General features: G+C 42.4%; 1 protein-coding gene across 1 annotated transcript; it reads right to left on the bottom strand.

Annotated features, from left to right (window-relative positions):
* Nucleotides 1-44: 44 nt before the first annotated feature.
* Nucleotides 45-16676, bottom strand: CTSC (cathepsin C). The gene is made up of 7 exons (XM_036389259.2): nt 16497-16676; nt 15387-15532; nt 7033-7199; nt 6469-6624; nt 4346-4461; nt 1769-1900; nt 45-1164 (listed from the first exon to the last, which is right to left on the bottom strand). The coding sequence occupies exons 1-7, from the start codon at nt 16660-16662 to the stop codon at nt 662-664; spliced, it is 1386 nt and encodes a 461-aa protein (XP_036245152.1). The 5' UTR covers nt 16663-16676; the 3' UTR covers nt 45-661.
* Between the last annotated feature and the right edge of the window lie 568 nt (nt 16677-17244).

Raw genomic sequence — 17244 nt, 5'->3', positions numbered from 1 at the left:
AGGTCACCAAAAGAACTAATTTCTTCCACAAATACAAACTCCTATAGGAGTGGGGTGTTCTTTATTGAACTGTGAAATGATCAATTGTGAAGCACAGCAATAAAATCCAGAACTAGAACATTTAGTAACAGCCTGAAACATAGAATTGATTTTTATTGTCATAAAGATTTGACATGCAGTTTTCACAGAACACTTAGAGCTTTAGAATTTTATTTTCATCAGCGTAATTGCTCATTTCCTACCCAATACACATTTATGTTCCAAATTGCAGTGACTTCCTGATTTCTGAGAAGTAAGGCACTACAGTGTCCCTTCAAAGCAGTTACAGACTATCATAGCAGACACTTCCCTCAGATTTGAAGGTCAAGATTGCCCATGGAAAAAAATGCAACTGGTAATTGAAGGTACATCCAATGATGAGTAACTAATCACCACCGTTGCCAAAACAGCCCTTCTGGGTGATCTACTGTCAGACTTGAGAGGAAGCCTCCAGTGCACAAGGCAGATTTAATAGTCTTCATCTTCTTGCATATGGAAACTGCTCTGTGTTGAAAAATTCCTTAAAGCTGCCTTTTCAAGCCAGGGAACATTTTAACCAGAATTTTCAACCATCAGTGCATTCTCGTGGCTCAGGACAAGGCACTGGATGAAGACATTTACATTATAACTTTGGAATAGGAGTTGCAGCCACTGCAATGCTTTCAATTGCACATTCATCAGTGCCACGGCGGATTCTGAAGTAGCCATCTTCTCCCCATGAGGTGCCCCAGCTGTTCTTCACAATCCAGAATTTCTCACCACTTTCTGGATCTTTACCATAGCCCACCAGTAAAACAGCATGATTGGTCAATTCAAAAGGATTTAAATCATCCCGCAGCCCAGTGTGATGGTAGATCCCCTCTTTATAAAGCATGAAATCATTATAAACCTCGAAGGCAACAGCCATTGGGCCATGCATAACAAGCTCAAGTTTCATCAGGGCTTCATTGCAGCCTCCATAGAAACCACCAACATAGTGGTACTCAGACGTGTAGTAGTGGTAACAGCTGCGCTTGAAAAGGCACGGAGAGTCTTGGGCTGTGTAAGGGAAGCAGTCCTCTTCCACCACACCAAAGTCTTGGACATACTTTCCACCAATGAGATATGGGAAGCCACCATCACAACCTTATAAAAAAAAAAAAAACAAACAACAAAATAAACCAAAAAAATGCTTCTTCCCTTTGAAATTCTCTTATTTGTGGTGGGAGACTCTCCCACTTAAATCTTTCATAATTCTTTCAGATACAGTATTGAACATACATCAGTGACCCAGATGATCCTAGTACTCCAGTTAGCTACAGTCAGCTTTCTGAAACACTCGGGCAAAATTCACATCTCTGGGAGCTATATTGGGAGCACTAATACTTGGACCTTTTCTCATCCTGACAATTCCTGTCAGAAATAACAGCTAGTTACATGCAGTACAAGGATCTGTCCTAACAAGGACAGGGTCCTCTGGAAAGCTTTAGTCATTGCTTTTGCTCATTTCCCCTCCCTCTGAATATACCACTGGGAGAATATTTAGTTCCATTCCTTCTAGGTAAGCATTGTAATCAGCTCCATTTTGAACCTTACTCCTTAGATATTTCCCATCTCACAGTGAGATGTATGAAAAGGTTTTATGGAAAAAGTAACTTGATGGGGAAGGGATGGAAGTTTTCAAACTTCCTGTCCTTCTCCAGCATTGTCATTACTTGAAAGGTGCCTTTATATACACCATCATCCTTACCCTGAGAATAGTGGCTGCAAGACACAACCTGCTGGGGGCTGAAGACTGGTTTCTGAGTGTTATTTGTGAGGATACGTATCCTTGCCTCCAGCATGCCCATGGAGGAAAATGCGTAACAGCTGCCACATGAGCCTGAGAAGGGGAGAAAAAGGAGCAGTCAGTAACATAAACAAGGCTAGTCACCTGCCATCAGGTACATCTATTCCTAAAGTCCACTGAAAAGAGTTAAAACCTACTAGACAGTGATTAGAACTTGAACATCAATAGAGCAAAAACTTTAAATCTTCATTTAGCTTTCATGCATGCAATTCAAAACCCACTTCTAACAACTTCTCAAGGAACACTGAGCTTATTTTCAAGAATAAGAGGCAAAGTACTGTTCTAGTGTTTTTCAGCAGTAGCACTTAAGAGCTATCCAATTACTCTACTCCTTCAGAATGAACCTTCAGGGACCACATTAGCAGGGCTGAGAAGGCTCTATCTACCTTTTATGGAGCACATATGCTATGGGGCAATGAGCTATTTGAAGTGAATGCTGACAATATTGTTCTTATTTCAACCTACCAATGGATTTAGTCCCGTAATTTCCAGTTGAAAAAAATATTCCACCTCTACAGCTACCTCTAAAATAACTGACTTTTAAGAAAATAGTGGTATAAATAGTATGTTTAATATAATGGATTCATCCCCGCTCCTTGCTTCCCAAGGGCATGTAATTGTACACTCTCTTTTCAGAAGCACCCTAATTTCTCTTCTGCTTCCTGGCAGACAGTTAAGTCTCCTTACTTTTGCATCAAAATTTAGTACTGCTTCTAGCTTTAGGCCTCTGCACTCTCTAGGACCTTCCTTTCACTCTATTAAAGACTTTGGAAATGGAATGACAAACCTCACAGGAAGAACAATTACTTGGATGAGATCCTATTTTATCTACTGATTGTCATCAAGGTGCCTGATTTCCTTTTGTTTCCTGACAGTGGGAAAGTCAAATATTGCAGAGCTATGAAAATGTGGGAGCCTTGAGGAACAAAACAAAATACTTTCTCTTGAACTGTGTAGGCGTATAAAAGCGGAGCTATTACAACAGCAAGACTTCGTGAAATTGCACCTTCACTCAGGTGGATGCACCTCTGAAGGGACAAAATCAGCCTGAACAGGAACACTCTTTTCCCAGCAGGGCAAAGTGAAGCAGTGAAAGATGCCTCCCACTCACTGTATCACATGTCGCAGCATCTGAGATGGGCCACACTGTAGAACACTGTTGCATTATGTGTGCAAAAACATAAAAAATACAATTCACTCAACCATTTCAGTCTGAACTCTGCTGGACTGGCTGCTAAATTTCTTTTCATGTTACCACAGTGGTATTTATAAAATCCACAAAATGACCTCTTTTGTAGGTTTTGTTTGGTTTTTTTTAAAGCCTTAAAGCTAAAATTCTAATTTGATGGAGCAGAATGCATGTTCCACAGACATTTAACATACTCAGCATGGACCCTCAGATTACATAAAAAGTGTAGGAAGCTCTTTTATTGGAAACAGCAGACTAGTTCTCATTTAGAGAAACTTTGAAGCAACACCACAGAGAAAGGTAAGTATGGAACTAAGTGTTCAGTTGTTTGGAAGATAAAAGAGCCCTTGGGAAATTCATAGTTCACACCAAGAGAAAGTACAGGACTCACACATACAGAGGATGATATAATTCCCTGTTGCCATCTTCCAGAGCTTCCACAGAGCTAGAAATTCTATAAACCTTTCTATGCTGCTTCTGCTACCAGGAGTACAGCTGGCAGAATTTGTCAGAATAACTAAGTCATAAATGAGGGATTGGTGATTTAAGTCATCCCTTTCCCACCATGCTAATGTTATGCTTCTTTCCCCCAAAAGCTGCCACCACATAGCTACCAGTAGATCCAAGTTTATGGTGGCACGGGGAAGGGACACATTAATGGAGCTTACTCCTGGCCTCCATTATGTAAACATATAATTTAGGCATCTCACACCACAGTGCTATAAACACTCCCTACAGAATCAACACATTGATTGCATGGTATCCTTCTAAGTTCTTACCAGTATTTTATATTTATCATTATCTGCAATTTTCATAGTGACTAATATCTCCACTTGCAACTAGCCAGTTAAGTAACATCCAAATTTATCAGGGTGATAAGATTTGGAGGGAGTATAAACAATTTTCATGGGTTTATTCAATAAAGCTACATGATAATTTGCCATCAAACGAAATCAGGGAAAAAATTAAACGTACATCAGTCAGTGTGCAGAAAACCATGGCTAAGATTGTTGGGACAAAACCTGACAGCTGTGTTTATGCAGGGTACTGTGGTAATAGGCTTTCTCTCCAGAAAGTCAGCGCTATCTGGACAAGCCAGTACCACCACCTATTTCAGTACAGCATTGTTAGCCAGGACTCCACCCAGTTTCCACAGGTTATTCACAGTAAAGGTGCAACCTGTCAGCTGCAAGACACTAGGCAAAACCTTCTGGTTAGCAGCAAATTACAAACTACATCAAAGGAACTCTAGAACGTTGAATTCAGAGGTTTTATTTATTCATTTTTACCTTGATTCCGAACAGGGCTGACATAATTGACACCATTAACATTTCTCCAGTCCCAGGATTCTGGCAAGCTTGAAATTTTCTTGAGTAACTCAGGTGTTAGAGGTGCAGGCTTTGGTCTAAAGAGGAGAAAATATTTTTGAAAAACATATCCCACTGTAGGCAAGGAAACAATTACGTAACTCTCAGTTTTCATCTTTGGCTTCTACTAGTTGGACTTGCTTCACACCTATGCAATTTAAAATAGTCTCCATCTAAACTGAGTGGGTGTCAATATGAAGAGATAAGCTTGAGCAGGATTCAAGACCTACTCAAACTGCTCCCTGAGGGAACTATATTATTAACTATACACTGTTGAGGAATACATTCAGGACAGGTAGTTCAGTTGGCAAGCTGCAGTGTGAGCTTCAAAGAGCTCTGGGTGGCAAAATCCTTTTGTATAACAAAGGGAGCAGGGACCTGTGACCCAGCCAGGTAACAGGACACTCAGAAAGGACCCCAGACTTTTCACACTTCAGGCTGGGGGTTAAAAGCCCAGGGGCTCCTTTGCTTGGGGTCCCTCCTCAGAGGGACCCAGTACAAACTGCTGTTTTACTATTTAGTTACTGCACCAAGATCAAATTATTTTAAAGATCTGGACATCTGAGACTCTGCTATCGGAACCCTGGCATCAAGCAGGTAAGGAATGCTGGTATGACTGTGAGTGTGGGATGCGGCTGCAAAGGGGTCTCAGTCCCAGCTCAGGTGGTGTGAGTGTGACAGCCACAGTGGCTCCTGGGTGGTCCAATGGGGGAGTTTCCTTAACATCCATGAGCTGCTGAGATCAAGTACTTTTGCACCGATCTGACATGCTGAGGTAACTCTCAGAGATTATAGCAACACAGTTCTATAACAGTTATTTTACTGCAATTACAAAGTATGTAGAATATCTGACTGCAGAAACCATTTTGCCTTGGCAGCATGCACTGACAACAACTACAGTTTCACTTCAGGCACAGGCATGGCTTACACTGACAATTCACTAACCCACCTGCCCTGGAGACTTCTCTGGGGCAAGTTTTTACTGTGACTTTTGAAGAGGTATTGAATATTACCTGTCCTCATCTACCACCTGCAGTCAAGTGATGCTCCTATCAGCAAAACAAGAGCTTCCTGCATTCAACCTTCACATAACCTGATACTTGTCCTCAGTGCCATTCACAAACACCAGACTCTGGGGGCTGTTTTGAATGCCCAAGAGGGTCAACAAAATACTGTCATGGTATTGCATGGGTGGAAGAGAGCTTTCAAATAGGTTACTGTATTTAAGATCATCTACAAGGTGACTTTATCTATACATCTGCATGATATTCCCATGCAAATCAGCATTTTTATTCTACAGTAGGACCTTCTTCAACAAACATACAATTGCCGCAGTTCGGAAAAGTACCATTCCTACTCACAGAAATACCAAGAGCTGAAAAAGCAGAACTATGAAGATTCTAAGACAGCTATAAAGAAAGGAATCTCTAAACCCTAGTTCTCAAATTGTGTAGCACATGATGTACCCATCCCCATTACCACTCTCAGCTAAGTGATCTGCAAGACCCTGAAGGTATTCTCAGAGTTACTTTCATGCTTCTTCACTGAGACACTCTACTCCTGCTAGAGGACTCTTGTTGCAGGCGTGGCAAATTATCAAAGTAACCAGGGTATTCTCTCAGAATCTTTGATATTCATGTTTAGGAGCAGAGAGCAGTTCACAGCTTTTCAACTGCAATTATGAACTAGCAGAACCAAGATGAAGCACAAGCAGAAACTCTTGACTATGGCAAGCAGCTGATGAGCAGACAGGACAGTGATAACTGAGACTGCACTGAGATGGTAACTGCTTCCCTGCATATGAGTTCAGCAGTGAGTTAGTGAGCAAGACTAAAGGGTAGGTGACTCTAATTGTCCCAACTGCTTGAGACAGCAGAGGCTCAAAATAATCATTCAAATGAAAAATATGTTTGCATCCCATGAACAAGAACTGGAAGGCCTTGAAACTTGATTAAACATCTGAACTAAGCACAGCTAAGAGCCAGGACAAATACAAGCAGACTCTTGGCAGCAGTGGGGTTTGTTGCAGAACAGTGTCTTATTACCTTGAAGCTCTGGAATAGAGACCCCCTGCTCTTTTAGTTAGTTCTTCCAGGGCAAAATTCTCATACTCCTCATATCTTGTCGCTCTCCATGACTTCTGGTGAGCATTGATAGCATTTACAAAGTCGAAGTTGTGCACATAACGTCTGTGGGAGAGTCTGCAAACAAAAGGAACCAACCAAGTAAAACAGTAAGAAAAGGACTGAGATTGAAACTAAAGGTGTTCTCTAAACTCAGTATGTAACTCTGGAAGTGTCTTCCGGTAGGTACTGATAAAGAAACATGGAATTACTGGATTAAGGCAAGGTTTCTGAAACTTGAGACAGACTAAATATAACCATCTTAGACATGCCAGATTTATAACAGGGCTTCATCACAGACTGAAGAGACTGTGATGCAGCAGGCAAGCCCTCCTCTGTTATTCTGCATTCAGGTTTATTTCCAACATTATCACTGGCATTAACTTTGTCCTCAGTACTGGAATTGTTTCTTACAATTTTAGCTAAACCTCAAGCACTGTTATGAAACATTTTATTCCAGTAAAAGGTAACTTATCTGTTGCTTACCTTCCCCCAGGCTTCTGGAGAGGTAGCTCGTTGATGTGAACATCAGATGGAGATGAAGAAATCTTGTGTCCTATGAAACAAGCCCAGTTGCGGCCAAGTACATCATGCACCCATCCTGGCAGGGTCTCATTGCAATAGCTGGTTACATTCAGGCCTTCCTTTTTGTACTGTAATGTGAAGAAGTTATACTTGTGTTGAGCAGATGCATTTGTTAGCATAGCCATAGTTCCCCACCCACTCACAGCTGCTTCTTCCTGCCTGTGTTCACAGGAAGTGGCCAAACACACTCCAGAGGTTAAGAAGACGAAAGAAACTGCTATTTACCAAATAGCTGCAAAAGACAATTGGGTTGTGACTTGCAATTTTAGCAAAAAAATATGCATTCATATCAGTATCAACTAACCTGTGCTAATCATTTCAGTCCAACAGCTACTTTCTCAGCAAGATTTAAAAGACCTCTTAGTACTCAACCTTCTCCTCAAGGCCCTGAGATGTCTTATACCAAATACGTGACCAGTCAAGCTACCTCTCGATTGCCACAGAAGTTTGAGAAACTAAGACTCAGAGGGAGAATGGCAAGTTTGTCATCCAGTAACCTTACAGAAGACATGCACTATTTCTGTTTTAAAATTTATGTACTATTTATGCACTGTTATTGTTTCACAAGTCAAAACCAAAGATGAAACTTCCAGCCAGTTTTTTAGGTTTGAGCTGTGATGGCAAAGCATCAAGAACAATTTCACAGGAACTATCAAAATGAGACAGTGAGAAATGATGGTCCCTTGAGAACAGCTCATTTAAAGATTGCAGCAGAGACTGCCACTAAAGTCTTGAGTCCCAAGTCCTAATATTTCCTTATTCAACCACACGAGTCTTCATTTTACCACTGAAGAGCAACATGTAATGTATTCAGCAAAATGTGTCTTCATACAACAGTTACCAGCTTTGCCCAGGTACATAAATTTTCTGGATTTGTAATTCTCTGACAACAGAATGTCTCACTGAGGGGGTGTGTGGTGCTCTTTGCTCATTACTCACCTCTTAAGGTTAGTGTTTTGTGTTACACTACAAAGGCAACTGAAAATCCCATGCCACAAAGCCTTTAACTTTACTCTTCTATTCACAAAAAAAAATCACTTATACAGAATTCAAGTTTCCTAGTCCAAGAAAATTTCATTAAATCTCATTCTCTTTGAGCTGCACAAGTACAATGCAGGATTCTGTAACTATGTTTCAATAAAATGTTTGCTCAGCTTCTTTACTGAATAAGGTGGTGGCTTACAGTGATGGAAATGCCCCAAGAGGGATAAGATTAATTAAAGAGACTGGGAGGTTTGTGTCTATGTTGAGGTTTTTTGAGAAATCTGAAGGAGAACTTACAGTAAAATAATTAAGTTTATCAATCAGCAGAATAAAGGTTAATCCTCTGACTGTTTTGGAACAGCGGGAAAGTGCTTTGTCCCCAGTCAGGAGGATGCAGAGGCAACACACCTACACCCAGCAAGTGTGTTTGCTGGCTGGAGCAGGGTGGGGGCACTAGAAGGCTGAGCTTGTTCTATTCTTCCTATCTTATTGTGCAAGATTGTGCAATGTGGGAAATAACTACACCTGGCCAAATACCAAGGGCAAGGTCCAGAGATGACTTTTGAGACACACACTCTTCGCAACAGCAGAACTAGAAATCCAGACAGTTCCAAAAGCAACAGGTAGTGACTTTACATCTAAGTTACTGTAAGATCACTTTTCTGGCTCTACATGACCATAGAAATTAATACCTGGTTTTTCCTATTTCAAGCTGCCACAGATTAAAACAGTACAGCTATTCTCAACAAACATAGGCCTTAAATCTGAAAACCTGAAGATTATCAGAGGAACAGGCCTGCTTCCTGCCACAATCCTGCCTTGCAAAATGTTATTCTGAATTAAAACAAGTAACACAGATTTGGGGCTTATCTCCATGGAAAAAAAAGGCAATGAGTTATCTGCTAACTAGCAAATTAAAACAACAAAAACAACAACAAAAAAAGTGTTTTTCTCCTAGAAATCCCTCTCCCTTTCCGGAGACAAAATTCATTGCTTTTTTAAAGACACAGAGAGATAACCAAGATAGCATTCACACCATTTGTGCAACTTATCTTTCAGGAAAGTGAATATAGTGAATTTCTTGCACTCTTCTTTCAGTTCACATGTATCAACAAAATTTAGAAAGGAGTTGAAAAGACAGCCAGTAGCAATGCTTCAATATAAGCAAGACATAAAAACCAATTTCAGACAGTCTGTGTAGAAGCCTTAAATTAAGCAATTCTAGTCCTCTGCAGCTACCTTTTTGTAGAGTGCCAGACTAAGCTACTACTGAACTGACTTTGAAAAGTGGGCATGGATACTTTGAGACCATAACACATGAATGACATTTGGATAGAGGGAATTTCAACTCCAAATAACAGTGTACCTAGGAAATGAAAATATACCTACATAAGGTCACAACTGCTTCTCCCCCCCAACTTTTAATCGAGAACCGCTGATGTAGACAAGTGGCAGACAAGCCTTTAAAAAAACCTCATCAGTGCCATAACAATGATGGCCACTGATTACCAGAAGGTACACCATAAAATCATTGCTAAAACCACTTTGCTAAGAAATGCAGCATTTCTTATTTCTACTTGTGGAGGACTGACAGATAGGATCTAGGAAATTTGACTGTACCAGTTTTAGAGGACTGACTACGAGTACACCTGCCCAGCTAACAGCAAGTCATATGACAGGGATATGGCACCATTGCACAAGCAACACCTGACTCAGGTGGATATCAATTACAATGTCAGACTCAGCAGAGGCTGCCAGCACAGTACCCAAAATATCCACAGAGCCCACCGCAGAACAACATCCTTCATGGAGGATAACAGCCATACAGCTGGGATCACCAACAACTGCTGGACAACTGCTCTCACGCATTTCTCGGCAGACTTTAAAGATGGTTTTCAGTTTTGAGTTAAGATGACGGCAACTGTCGCATGATAATTTCATCAGCTGGTGAAATCTGCAGCATTAACTCCATCCAGTGACCTGACCAATCTAGGAGAACTCCTTTAGAAAGGCACCCAAACTATATTCATAGTTCCAATTCTGAGCTTTGAAAAATTTAATTCTACTTCAAATGCATATTTTTCTCAATCCTGACAAGTCATGTGGTTTTGCCTAATGCCAAAATTTAGCCAAGCCACGCCAACATTAACCTTCACGTAGCTAAACTTCAAAAGCTTGCTGTTAGGTAACTGAACCCAGGTAAGCTTTCAAGTGAAGTATCCTTTTAATAACGCCTTTCCTGTGTCAGTCATCATGACAATCTAATTGTATGTTCAATTCTAGTCCCAGTAAAAATCATAATTGTTTAAAGCTTTTTTAAAATCTTTAATCTCCCTAAGAGGAAAGCAAGAAAGGATGAAGACCTTATTAGTCACAGCATTTTAATGAGAATTCAGCAGTGCCACATAGAGAGGCAGCCATCCCATCCTCTTTGAAATCTACTGTTCTCAATTTAAGCAATGCCTAGGCAATAAGCCAACTAAGTTCCAGGAGGCAGGACTACCCTACACATTAAACCTGGTGGAGAGACTTATCTCACAAGTTCACAAGTGTGCCTATGCATTTTACTATGGGAAGCACACATTGAATGAGAACAGAGCTGCAGACCTCCAGCTGCCGTACTACACAAAAATACAGCAGATAATGTTACCAGAAAAAACTACTGCATCTTGCTACACAATATAAAATGCAAGCAAATATCAACTCCAGATGGATTTTTCTTCAGGAAACATTCTGCAATTCTGACTTTTGTGCTTTCAGATTTACACTTTAGGAAAGCAGCAGCTGCTCACTACCAGTTGAGCAAGCCCAAATTAGACAGGTTAAAAGCTGACTTTCAATTGACTTGCAGGATGATTGAGTTACATTAGCAACTCTAGCACTTCTACTTCAGCAACATAAAATAAAAAGTTTGGGGTTTTTTCCCATATCCTGAAAACTTAAACATTAACTGCTGTCACTGTTCTAGTTTGTTTCAGAACAGCAGTCCTTGATTTTAATCAAATTTGGGAGCACTGGGGAAGAGAGAAAAAGATATGACAAAGATGTCACCAAGGCTGGAAAAGATTAGTAACTTGAGTGGTGAAATATTCTAAAATCTGTATATTTTTTTTTTTTTTTCTGAAATAGTTGTAGTGCTTCAATATGAAAAAGAAAGTCAGACTTCTGGTATTTGCTTAAGAGCATCTCAGGAGTCTGAAGTAGAACCACTTCGCTTAAGGGACAGTGAGAAACTTATGAGACTGTCTCATGTCCAAAGTGATAGCCTTAGCAATAAATAAATACCTCAAAGACATCAAGTAATTGAAACAAGTTGGCCTCCACTTTCCCTTCAGCCTCACTCTAGCTTTTTATGTTATACTGTTCCTATTTCTTTTGCCATCCCTTGGGGGTAAAAAAAAAAAAAAATTACTAAAGCTTTATATATTGCATAACCCTAAAAATCCTTCTATCATCCAGCAGAAGCACATGAACAAGCTTCTGCCAAAAGCAAGTACACTAACTTCACATCCAAGTTCAGTACAGGGATGTTTCAGAAGCACACATTAAACAACTTAGTTTGTGCTAGAAGCAGAATGCAAGAATGCAGTAGGATGCTGCAATTTGGCAAACTTTAAATGTATGTACAACAATTGTTAGAAAAAAACACCGTTAAAACATCTTTATTTCAGACACTAAAGTAAACTGAGGAAAAAAATAGGATTGATAAGCTCACCCAATCCATACCTCTGGTGTATAAAGTCCTTTCCCCACAGGCCTCAAGTGAAAGAACAAATATCTTGTAAAGGCAATGAGACCCTACAGAAGTTTCAGTGGGTGTCTGTTTAGTAAGCCACAGGAACAAAAAGCTATTAAAAACTCATTGAAACATGCACAGCCAAACAGGCTGTGTCTATATCTACACAGTGCAGCAGCTCTGATAAAGTCACCACTTAGACAAGCCCACAGCATTCCTGTCAGTAATTAACAGCTTAATTCTTTAACACTAGGAAAAAACACACTGGAGGTTCAATTAGCAGAAGTGGCACTTCTATGCCTGAAACTCACAAACTACTGTATTGGCTTAAACACTGCTGCTCATTGTACCTGGTAAATCCTCCCTCTGCTCAATCTCAGACTTGCTGTATTTCTATTTCATATGTAATGCAATATTTACTGGATTAAAAGTAAACAGATATGCATAGTTAAATATGTCACAAGGTCAAACAGTTTGTAAGGAACCACTTCCTCCCTCCAAGTGCCCACTAACAGTTGTGAAATTGGGAGTTTTGCAGATAGACAAATTGCATGTTGTTGCCCAATAACAGCAAGTAGCTGTCTGCAGCAAAAAAATGCATTTAGTAGGTGGTGTGGTATTTCCTCATGGTTCTCAGCAATAGACTTGCATCTTGGTAATCTGTTGGTCTTTTTACAGCAGCAAAATTATTAGAGAGGGTAACTGACCTGGGCTCTAATCCTCCCTATGGTGTTTAAGGAAAGAGGTCTTTAACTTAAATATGTCTTGTTGATGCTGTCCCATTACTGAGCAATGACCCACACAAGCTTGCTATTTCTTAATACTGAAGCCAACTTCAAAACTAAGAATTAATCCATCAGCTTACAAAGGGCTGAGACACATTTAATGACCACAAAATGCAAGCTATTGTGTATGCTACTGCTCAGTGTATTTGACTTTGTTTTGAGCAGCAAGATGAATCAGATGACCACCAGAAGCTCCTTTCAGCTTAAACTATTCTGCAACAGTTTTGGTATGTTGTTTTAAGAGTACTTTTGCAAATCAATGCAACACATGAAATCAATGCAATACATGACATCAGTGCCTATGAGTCACTTGACTTAGTGCCCATCTTCTGGGGATGTATTTCACAAGGTATGGAGAGCAGCAGCATTCAATGACTCTCAGCTGTCTTCAAGTTGGCAACTAACAGATCCATTTATATCCCAGAGCGGGCCACACTGTTTCTATGATTAAATTCCTCACACTCAGGAATTTGTTTGATAATCAGCAACTCTTTTATGGCCTAGCATATTGGCTTGTAAAGCAACTCTGTATTTCAGTGTAAAATATCAGCCCAAAGTCTGGTAGTTCAAGTATATTCTCCTCAGATGAGTCCAACAATGACTGCTGAATTCTCCCTGCCAGAGATGACCCCTCAAAACCAAGTTCATGGACAACACTACAGCATACAGTGCTCTGCTGTCCTCATGGAGGCAGCAAAAACTTTTAAGGCAGGTCCTCCCACTGCAGGTGAGCTCACAGAGGTGTCTCTGCCTGAGAAGTTTCAGAGTAATTCTGCTCAGTTAGATTACGCTTCAGTGTCTCTGCTGGCTTTGCTTTATCACCTGCCAAACCTACGAGGAATGCACATCACGGCAATATAATTTCACTATCTTATACAGATGTTTCAATCAGGCGTTTCTCTCTCATACTTTGCTTCTGCTCAAGTACAAGACCCTGTCTTGTTTAAAAGATTGAATTCTTATTTCAAAAATTTCCAGTTATAGAGTGTGCTAGGTCTTGACAGTTCATTTTATTTACAGCGGCTCATATAATGCCACATTTCAGAATTTTGAAGAGTGATTTTAATGCAGGGATGTTTTAGTTTAGCTGAGCAGTGCTAACACAGCACCAAGGCCTCATCTGCTCCTCAGACAGCTCTGACAGCAGATAGACTGGGGGTGCATAAGAAATTGGGAGGAAACACAGCTGGGAAAGCTGACCCAACTGACCAAGGAGATATTTCATGCCAAAAAGTATCATGCATAGAAATTAGGAAGGAGCTGGGGAAAGGAGAAAAGAGGAACATTCAGAATCATGTCATCTGCCTTCTTATGTAACAGTTGTGCAGAATGAAGCCCTGCTTTCCTGGAAATTGCCGAACGCCTGCTCATTATGGTGGCAAGCCATCCTGGTGGCAAGTAGTGAATGAATTCCTCATTTTGTTTTGCTTGCACAAACACACAGCTTTTGCTTTACCTATTAAAGGACCTTGATCTCAGCCTACGAGTTTTTGCACTTCTATCCTTCCAATTCACTCCCACAACACACTGATGGCTGAGTGGTGCTTTGCTCTTTACTGGGGTTAAGCTACAACAATGAGCATGTAAATAACTTCCCCAGTAGTTGTGCTAAAAAGTCTATACAGTCCTTTCCCTTACATGAGCCCAAATCAGCACAGATGGAACCTGCAAGGAGGTTGCAGTTAAACTGGAGCCTTCTACATAATTTCTGTTCAGTAATGATTCCAGTTCTCTTGAAAGAGTGGATTACTTGCTTTTTTAACACCTGAAAACAGTGACTTTAAAATAGTTGCTGTAAAATAAACCATCTACAGTGGCTCTCAGAAAGACAATTTAGAGCAAAAGTGATTTCTTCACCCTCCTAGTACTAGCCAAAGTTCAGAGATTTTGTGCTTGGACAAGGCCTGGATGTTTACTACTGACTCACAAGATCATGCCTCCTGAAACAACCAGAAACACATTCATTGTTCCTGCCCAGGGCTGCACTCACCAGCTGAGAAGCCCTGCTGCACAAAGCATCTGTCTTCCAGGTAGTAAAGCCATCCTGCAGAGATTACTCCAAACCACCCTTCAGATTCATCATGCCACTCATCAGGACAGCAGCAGAGCACTCCTAACAAGAGTGTTTTCTCCTGTCAAATCCCTGCCCTACCATCACCGTTTTCAGCTTGACCTGAAGGCATTAACAGGGGCTGAAGAGAACAGTATTACTCCAAAGGAATAAATACAGGCAGTAGAATGGTCCCTTAGATATTAGAGTAGTATTCTGAAATAAAATTTATAGATCCCAGAAATCCTCCATCAAAGATAGATGGCTCTAAAGTGTCCATGCATTTGATAACATTTGTAAGGAAAGATAAAAGCAATGGTATTTGCTACTTGACTTGGGTCCACAGAGTGAAAAAAAAAAGAAAAAGAAAAAAAAATCCAGGCTATCAGGAAAGTTAGTTTCATGAAGGCCTTCAATTGCTTTAAGCATGCCCAGAAGGGAAAGTAGCAGCATCTGTGTTTTTTTCAGATAATGACCAGTGTGGAATACCTCTTCCCTCTCTCTGCTCCCTACCCAGCCACTGATTGCTGTTTCCTTATGTTCAAAAATGAAAAGAAATCCTTTATCTGGCAATCCAGGCAAACCTTAGAGCCAAAGATAATCAAGTGTCCCAACTGTGGCACTCAGGGACTGAAGAGAAGCCTAACTACAGGCCATTTTGGCAACAGCCAGTGGTGTAGAACACACCAGGTTAACTCACCTTAAAAAACGCGAACCACTTGTAGTCATTTATCACAATTTCAAAGCCTTGATTGTAAATCAAAGTGAAGAAACCATAATTGCCCAGACTATCCTGAGCCACATCTAGCTTCTGAAGATTGACAACCACCTTTTTCTCCACAGGCCCTAAAAGAAAGAAACATTAGGGCATGATTACTGTATGGAAGAGAAAAATAACACAAAAAACGCATAAAGGATGTTGTAACATTTATTCCGGAAGATGCTATAGTACACTCGTTGAATACAGTCTTCTGCAAAAGGGCATCGAGACACTTCAGGACTTCCACTTACCTGTCAGTGGGACTACATGCTCATTTTTTCCAAAGCTACACAGTATCTGCACATTTTATTAGCAGCAGCACCAAACAGCTGTGATTGGGACACACCAGCTTATTGAAACACAACTTGCTGTAGGGCTACAAAGGTGTTGGATGCTGTGTCATTTAGGCACTGAGTCTGCATTGACAACTCTTCCCTTACAACATCTGGGATGAGGCATCACCCATCCTACACTCCTTCACACCAGTGCTCCAACCCTACCACGCACCTCACCTCCAGTGCTAGTACTGCCACTTGTCTCCTCTGATCAAAAAGCAGATGACACAGAAAAATGCAAAGCATCGACTATTTTTAAAATGACACTGACATATGATCATTAGATAGTAACTCCCCACTACTATTATCCTCTCGAAGGAAGTGATATTTCCATCTGTTTGGATGCTGTCAGGCTTCCCTGACAGCCCCTTAGGGGGTGCCCAGGTGTCACCGGCGCTGCCACCCTCTCCTGCTGGGAGCATCCCCGGCCTGGGCAGGCAGAAGCTCGCAGGAAGGCACCCGTGAGAGAGGGGCAGCGAGCCGGCATGAGCCATGGGGCCCGTGGAGAGGCCTAGTCAAGCCCTCATCTGAACAGAAGAGAAACAGAACCAGTAAAGTGGAACTGCAGCAGAGCAGGAAGCCGCCTCCCCTCGCCCATGCCGGCTCCGGGGGCTCCGGGCACAGAGCGGCCGCTCCCCCGCCCGCTCCCGGAGCACCTCCCGGCCGCCCGCGGCCCCGCGGGGCGGGAGCTGCCCGGGCCCGCCTGCGCTCTCACCCGCCTGCGAGCAGTTGCCGTGGCGGCCGCCGGCCCGCCAGACGCGGAGCTCCCAGGCGCCCAGCAGGTCGGCGAAGGAGCAGTTTGCCGGCGTGTCGCCCAGCACGGCCGCGGGCAGCGCCGCCAGCAGCGCCAGCACCAAGCCCCGCAGCGCCCAGCCCGCCATAGCGCCGCGCCCGCCGCCGCCGCGCTGCTCAAATGCGCCCGGCCGCCGCCGCCTCCCCGCCCCCGGGCCCGGGCCCGCCCCGGCCGGGCCTCCTCCCCACAGGGTGTCCTTCCCGAAGGTCGTCCTCTTCTGCAGAGTGCATACACCTCCCCAAAGGGCATCCCCTTCCCCAAAACCCACCTACCTCCCCACAGGGCATCCTCCTATCCAGCCCCCCTGCCCAGCCCCAAGCCTCGGCAAGTCCCCAACAGGGCTTGTTCCCGATGTCACTGCAAGCCTTCGTCTTGCTGCCCTGGAGGACAGGGCCTCCTGTTCGCCATGGGTTTAGCAGCGCAAAGTGACTCAGAGTTTCCGCAGCAGCCGCGCATCACAGCCAGGAAACCATGCGGCACGAACCCTGCTCGGGGTGTAACCACAGCACCCTGCGCCACCTGCGAGACCCTTGCACACCTGAGCAGTTGACAAAAAGCACAGAAAACCCATCCTGAAAGTAGAAGCTATGGTGACCTGCAAAATCTTGCTTGTCCAAGAGTTTAGAGTGTTTGCAGGGGACGGGTGCTGTTGGGATCAGAGATGTCTCCA

The sequence above is a fragment of the Molothrus ater genome, chromosome 2, assembly GCF_012460135.2.
Source record: "Molothrus ater isolate BHLD 08-10-18 breed brown headed cowbird chromosome 2, BPBGC_Mater_1.1, whole genome shotgun sequence".
Lineage (NCBI taxonomy): Eukaryota > Metazoa > Chordata > Aves > Passeriformes > Icteridae > Molothrus > Molothrus ater.
Note: the sequence above shows the minus strand (reverse complement) of the source record. Positions and strands in the feature narration are given on the sequence as shown.

Bases quoted from the DNA above. Each gene is read 5' to 3' on its own strand.
- CTSC (XM_036389259.2), bottom strand. From the start codon at position 16,662: ATGGCGGGCTGGGCGCTGCGGGGCTTGGTGCTGGCGCTGCTGGCGGCG. The intron at 15,533-16,496 runs GTGAGAGCGCAG...TCTTTCTTTTAG, and splicing joins CGGCAACTGCTCGCAGGCGG to GGCCTGTGGAGAAAAAGGTG. The intron at 1,165-1,768 runs GTAAGGATGATG...TTTTTTTATAAG, and splicing joins TTGCAGCCACTATTCTCAGG to GTTGTGATGGTGGCTTCCCA.